The sequence below is a fragment of the Condylura cristata genome, unplaced genomic scaffold (genome assembly GCF_000260355.1).
Source record: "Condylura cristata isolate star-nosed mole 26May11 unplaced genomic scaffold, ConCri1.0 scaffold00013, whole genome shotgun sequence".
NCBI classification, from domain to species: domain Eukaryota; kingdom Metazoa; phylum Chordata; class Mammalia; order Eulipotyphla; family Talpidae; genus Condylura; species Condylura cristata.
The window spans coordinates 978305-984832 of record NW_004567114.1 but is presented as its reverse complement, the minus strand read 5'-3'; the positions used below and the strand labels follow the sequence as shown (position 1 = coordinate 984832).

The 6528-nt window shown below is 68.2% G+C and overlaps 2 protein-coding genes across 2 annotated transcripts in view; one reads left to right on the top strand and one right to left on the bottom strand.

Moving 5' to 3' along the window:
• The window catches only part of AMN (amnion associated transmembrane protein), a 2639-nt gene extending 1122 nt beyond the window's left edge, over positions 1 to 1517 (top strand). The window contains exons 2-8 of the mRNA XM_012724368.1: positions 19 to 156; positions 237 to 345; positions 421 to 503; positions 604 to 781; positions 859 to 1039; positions 1257 to 1341; positions 1425 to 1517. Coding sequence (XP_012579822.1) covers positions 19 to 156; positions 237 to 345; positions 421 to 503; positions 604 to 781; positions 859 to 1039; positions 1257 to 1341; positions 1425 to 1517 — 867 coding nt within the window. The remainder of the gene's footprint in view (positions 1 to 18; positions 157 to 236; positions 346 to 420; positions 504 to 603; positions 782 to 858; positions 1040 to 1256; positions 1342 to 1424) is intronic.
• Positions 1518 to 5108: 3591 nt separating this feature from the next.
• CDC42BPB (CDC42 binding protein kinase beta (DMPK-like)) overlaps positions 5109 to 6528 on the bottom strand; it is a 40085-nt gene continuing 38665 nt past the window's right edge. Inside the window, exon 34 of the mRNA XM_012724367.1 lies at positions 5109 to 5980. Coding sequence (XP_012579821.1) covers positions 5849 to 5980 — 132 coding nt within the window. The 3' untranslated portion in view covers positions 5109 to 5848. The remainder of the gene's footprint in view (positions 5981 to 6528) is intronic.

The following is a 6528-nucleotide window of genomic DNA, read 5'->3' as shown; positions in this document are numbered from 1 at the left end:
GCGGCTCGGCCGCTGCAGACCTTCAAGCGCGAAGAGGACCTGGAGGCTTTCCTGGCATCTCGCGCTGGCCGCCTGCGCTTCCACGGCCCGGGCGTGCTAAGCGTGGTCCCCGAGGCCTGCGCTGACCCGTCGGGCTGCGTCTGCGGTAACGCCCAGGTGAGCTTGCGGGCGGCAGGGGCGGGTCCGGCGAGGTCAGGTGGGAGACTGCGTCCCGCCCCGTTACGCTTCCCCCTCAGGCCCTGCCGTGGATCTGCGCAGCCCTGCTCCGGCCACTGGGTGGCCAATGCCCCCCAGCCTCCTGCCGCGATGCCCTGCGGCCGGAGGGCCAGTGCTGCGACCTTTGTGGTAAGCGCCCTACAGCTCCGCCCCAGGGTGCCTATGGGCCCCAGTTGCGGCGCTGAAGCCTGGTTCTGACCTCAGGGGCCATCGTGTCGCTGACCCACGACACCACCTTTGACCTGGAGCGGTACCGGGCGCGGCTGCAGCACGATTTCCTGGCCCTGGTAATGGGCGCGCGCCCTGCCCGACCAGTTACCATGGCCGGGGTGTGGGTGTGGGGTGTGGGAGGGGGTGCAGCCCCTGGCTCACCTGCCCACTCCCTAGCCCCAGTACCAGGGGCTGCAGGTGGCTGTGTCCAAGGTGCCGCGCCCACTGGGGCCCCGCGAGGCCACCAGCCCAGAGACCGACACAGAGATCCAGGTGGTGCTGGCGGAGACTGGGCCTGGCGCAGGTGGCGCAGGGCGCCTGGCCCGGGCACTGCTGGCTGACGTCTCGGCCCAGGGTAACGCTGCCCTCCCTCGCCCCCACCCGTGCGCCCCACGACCCCGCTGGACAAACAGACCCCATCCCTGGTTGCAGGCCAGGCCCTAGGGCTGCTGTCGGCGACAGTCCGGGAGTCAGGGGCGCCCCTCGGGGACGGCGCCGCGGCAGGACTGGACGGGCAGGGGCTGAGCCCCGGGCTCGTGGGCGGCTTGGTGGCCACGCTGCTGCTGGCGCTGCTGGCCGGGGCGCTGCTGCTGCGCTGCACGGGGGTGCTCAGGTACGAGGGGAAGCGGAGCCACGGACTGAGGCGCAGGGGCTCAGGGACGCTGTGTGCTGGGGGCACCAAGCGAGGTCTCAGCCGTGGTGGAAGGCGGGGCACAGGGCTCAGGGCCAGGAAAGGGAGGGGGTCACGCGGCCCAAGCAGAGGGCCTTGGCCAGCAGGCACTCTGGGGACAGGCCGAGTGCCCACACCTCCGCTCTCGTGCTGCCCCCAGGCGGAGAAGGCGCGATGAGGACCCCCGCGCCCCTCCCCTGGGCTTCCATAACCCGATATTCGACATGACCACGTCTGTACAAGCGGTGAGTGGGCAGCAGGAGTCGGCGTGCGTGGGCTTTTCCCGCAGGGGCAGGTTCCTGACACCCCTGGACTCTGTACCCCACAGCCCCCAGAGGTGGCCCCACAGGTGGATGCCAGCAGCACCAGCCAGAGCTACTTTGTTAACCCACTATTTGAGGGTGCCGAGGCCGAGGCCTGAGCAGTGTGACCAGCCTGCCCCTCCCGTGTCCTGTGCCCCTGCTCCCCACCGCCTGGGGTCCAATAAAGACGCTTCCTGGTTGGCGGCTGTGGACACCCCCTGCTGCCCCCGCCCTGGCGAGCGTGCAGCCGGCGCCCACGGCGCGGTGTCCTCAGGGCCTCCTGGGGCCTGCCGAGGGCCTCTGCTGGCAGCTGGCGCCAGTTACTGGGCCCACTTGTTACTGGTCACCGAGTGCTCGCCGCTTGGTGCGTAGGACGAGCGACTGTCGCTCAGTGACAACGCGGCTTCTCGAGGGACCCGGCGCGCGCGACCGAGTGATTCGTCCTGCCTCGGTGTGTCCCGACTGCCGCTTGGGCCATGGCGGCAGCCTTCAGGCCAGGGCCCTAGGCTGGTCCCAGAGCGGCTCCCGATCACCCGTGTCCACAGGTCCCAGCGCACCGGGTTTCAGCCCTGGAGATCTGGGGGACACTGTCCGGGGAGACACCCAAGGGGCGACTTGTCACCTGTCCCCACCCGTCCCGACGACCTGCCTTCCTGTCTGATGCACTGGCCTGTGGGTGCTGGCCCACCCAGGCTCCGGGGGACGTGGGACAGGCGTGCTCTTGGGTCAGCAGCTCGAGGCCCGCTGGCCGCCACCCGTGACTCTGGAGTCTGCCGCGTGCGCGACTCCTCCGGCGCCAGGCCGCCAGCATCCGGGCGGCTCCCAGAGGCTGCTCTGCCGGGTCCCAGCAGGTGTGGGGCAGGGAGCCCCACGGCCTCTCCGGGCCGATGCTGCCGGCAGCCACGTCTTGGGTGTCGGGACTCGCTGTGGAGAGCTCGCTGGGCCCCTGCAGTCAGAGGATGTGTTTTCCTTTTCAAAAGGCGTGGGAGCGCCTGGCTGCCAGCCCTGTGACAGTCAGTTCTGCCCTTCTCTCACCCCCTCCCTCGCTTCTCTCCCTAGGGCCCAGAGCAGTTTTCCTTCTGTCTCCTCTTCTCTCGTGTGGCCTGTCAGGAGTCTGGACGGCCACGTGCTTGGCGCCCCTGCGGCCCCACGCTGGCCCTGCTGTCAGCCCAGCGGCGGCCTCCTGTCCTTATTTATGCATACAGAGCTGGGGGTGCAGGTGGTGAGCGCTCCCCAGACTGGGGAGAACAGGCAGATCTACTAAAACCCACTGCTGCGGGGGACAGGCGAGGTCTGCTGTGCCCTGTGGTCACCCCTTGGCTGGGGATCGAACTCGCGCTGAGGCGGCTGCGGACAGCTTCATGGTGCTGCGCTTTAGCCCGCTGCGCCACCAGGGAGGGCCCAGATTCAGATCTTTTCCAAGGTGCCTTATTCCATTTGTGGCCTGTTTCTCCCTCTTCACTGCGGATGTTCATGGCTTCCGGTATAAGTTCTTTCCTCCTCCCGACGTCTGGCTCTGCAGATGGCAGTGCGCACCTGGCTCACAGGAGTGCGGGTGCTGGGGCCGCAGCGGGGGCCCCTAGGGAGCTGCGGGGCTTTCGTGGCGGGGATCTGACCCCGCCTCAACTCGCAGGGGCAGAGCTCCGCCTCAGGCAGCCGGCCCCCTGCCCTGGTGTTCTGGGGGGGCCGGAGAAAAGCAACGAGAGGCTTGAGCCCGACTGCAGTCATGTGGGGATGAGGGGCAGGTGTTTCTCAGCCGACAGGTGCTGCCCATGTACGATGGCCACGTGGGCGTTCCCTCTGGCGGTGGCCCTGGGAAGGGGCCATGGTTGGGACGGGCCCCTCTGCACCCCAAGTCTCCGACACCCCTGATGCTCTGGCCAGAGGCCCCCGCGACACAGCAGCTGCTGGTGGAGCACAAACTCCTTGGTGGGGCGCCGCAACCCCCCAATGCCCCATCACGCTCCTCGCTCAGGCCCCCTGGCTCAGGCCCTGCCCCTACCTGGGGCTCTGGCCCGGCTGTCACCTGTGGCCACGTGGGGGCTTCGCTGTGCCCCATTTGCTGCCTGTCCCGAGTCTGTCTCTGGCTGCGGCCCCTGCCCCGCGTGTGCGTTCGCGGCAGAGACCCCGGGGCAACCAGCCCACCCGATGGTGCCCGGCGGCCAAGGCGCCGCCCCGGGTCTGCTCCCACGCAGGTCTGACCACATCTGCCCCCCACCTGTCTCTGTGCCCGAGAGGAAGGTGCAAGCCTGGGCAGTGGCCAGGTAGTGGCTGTGTCAACAGCACGGTTCCTGGGGTGCAGTCTGGAAGCGCGGCCTGCAGCCTTGGGGTGTGGATGCGCCCCCCAGAGCCAGCCACTGCATGCTCCAAGGGGATGGACAGGGCACCGTGGGGTGCCACAGGCCTCTCTAGCAGGAAGGGCCCAGGGTGCTGCTCCAGCCTTCCTGGCTATAAGCCCTGCTGGTTCAGGGCTTTTGTGAACCTGGGGTACAGGTGCCCGATGGCGGTCTGGCTTCCCGCCGTGAGGGGCCATGCCAAGATCCTGCCTGCTCAGTGGTGGGGGTCACTCGTTGAGGGCCCCCCTGGGGTGTGCCCCCCGTGTGGTCCCCTCCTCACTCTATGCCTTCACTAGGCGCTCAGGGCAGTGTCCCCGCCTCCCACCCCCAGGCTGTCCGTGTTCCGGACGGCAGGCTGCTGGGTGCCGGCCCTCTGGGTGTGGGCCAAGCCGGTGCGTGGGGCCAGGGGCACCAGAGCCAGAGGCGCGCTTCATGGCCTGATTAACCCACCTTCGCCTCCAGGCGCCCTTCACACGCTGGCCGCACAGGACCACATCTGGGGTACGTCTGGCCGCGTGAGTTCACGCGCCCGATGGAGCTCCCTGGCGGCTCAGCTGCGTCACTGCAGGTCCGAGGCCAGCGGCGTCGCCGGTTCCTCCGCTTCACGCAGCTGCCCCACCTGACCCAGCCAGCGGGTGGCAGGGCACAGCACACGGGGCTGGCAGGAGCCCGTCCTGCTCCACGCCCGCTGCTGCATCACCACGGAGCCCCAGGGAACCCCATGCGCCAATGCACACAGCGCCTGTCAGACTGCACGGGGCCTGGAGCGCGCTGTGGTGAGGCGTCAGCCAGGCTGACGAAGCCTGGAAGGGCGACGTGTGGCCTTTTCTGCACTTGAAGTCTAGTCTGGGGCACCTGTTGGGAGCCAGGGTCAGTGCTGGCGCTGAGGGGCTCCCACGGGGCTTGTTTTAGGTTCCATGGGTGTAGCCATGCTTGGCAGAGGTCTGGGATGGGGTGGTGCCCCCTCCACGTGGAGCCCTGCCTCGCCATGGCCACTGGCGCCCCATCAGTGGACAGTCAGCTGTGGCCAGCATGCACCGAGACTGGTCTTCTGAGGACCGAGGCTGCACTGCACTGACCCTGGCGGCTGCTCAAAGAGGCCATGGGCACACCCAGGCTTCAGCGCACTGCAGTGGCCCTCAGGGTGTCACGGGATGGAGGACGTGGGCATCTGACGGGCCGCCTCGGTCCTCTCACCCAGGCCAGGCGCTCAGGGTGCTGTGCCCAGCTGCCCCCAGACACGCCTCTGACCACATCAACCCCCGCAGTGCTAGGTGGCCTGGGCAGTGGGTCTCTACCTCACGGACACAGGACTTTCTGCTCGGCCACGGGGTCCCCAGGACGGGCGCCACAGTCACTCAAGCCACGAGAGCCTCATGCTACCGTCTTCTGCTTTATCTGCTTCACTGACAGGGAGGTCGTCCACATGTCCGCACAACTCAATAATTACAGACTCAGACTTACAGTAAAACGTGAACCCCAAGGCCCCGGCAGGCCCGGGGCGGCCCAGTGCCCATCCTCAGCAGTGCGCCCAGGGCGGCTGCCCTGGCCAAGGACACGCTCTGTCCGCCAGCCTGTCACCCACAAGCTTTCAGCGAGACGGGCCGAGTGTAGGGTGTCAGGGCCCAGTGAGGCCCCATGCAGGGGAGGCGGGGTGTGGCACCTGGGGTTCTGGCCCCGCCAGCCCAGCAGGCCTGTTCCAGCTGCACTGGACGCTGGGAGGGAGGATGTGGAAGCCAGTGTGGCACCGCTGAGGTCATGGCAGCGTGCACACCGGCCGCGTCTGGCAGGCCACCTGCAGCTACGAGGGTGGCTGTGTGGACAGGAGGCTACAGTGACCTCGTTTCCCTGTCTACAAAACTGTGGCGACCCTGGGGATGACCCTCGACGCCCCACTGCCCTCTGGGTGCGAGGCTGGCGCCCAGCTGTCCACTCCCTGAGCGCAGCCCGGCCAGGCCTCCCTGTGCAAACCACGGATGCGGCCCAAACCCACCACTATATAATAAAAGCTGTGTCTGTCTCCGGCTCTACGACGGACCCTCCGATTCCCCGGACCACGCTGCAGAGCTCGGTCCCGGCACTGCGGTGGCCGTGCTCCCGGCCCGGCGGCGGCCTCAGGCGTCAGAGGCCGGCGGCTCCAGGCCTTCCGGGGGCGGCTGGCTCCGGTGCGGGGAGTTGGGGCTGGGCGGGCCGCTGGGGTTGGAGCTGTTAGACGGGGTCGAGTGTTTGGTGGAGTCAGAGTCAGGCTGTCAGAAGAAGAAGAGCTGGGTGAGCACCCCTGCCCCGGGCCCAGATGCCAGCGTGTGGGGGCGCCCCAGACGGTGCCAAGGCCGTGGTGCTGGACAGAACCACTGCAGTTCCGTCACGATGAAGCAGGAACAGGGCACCTGGGGCCCCCTCGCGGGCTTCACCCCACATGGCAAACACAGCTCTCCCCAAGGGCCAGCCCCCGGTGCCGGCCAGCACCAACGGCCAAGAGAGCAGCAGGCGAGGACAGGGTGGCCAGGCCAGGGGTGTGGGCCAGACAGCGTCGCATGAAGAGCCCAGTGTGCTCCCCAAGGAGCGGGAGGAGCCCGGCGCCTCTCGCGCCGTCCCAGCTTGGGGCACCTGCCCACATGCACCCCTGGGGGACGGGGCTCTGCGGGCCTGCAGAGGGCTGGGGCTGCGGCTCGCTTTCCACTGGTTGTGCCAAAAATGTCAGGAGGAGGAAAGGGGGTGTTTACACCCCACTATCCGTGCAAAGTAGACGGCGAGGGGAAGACAGCCACGGGGGAGCACGAAGACCTTCAAAAGC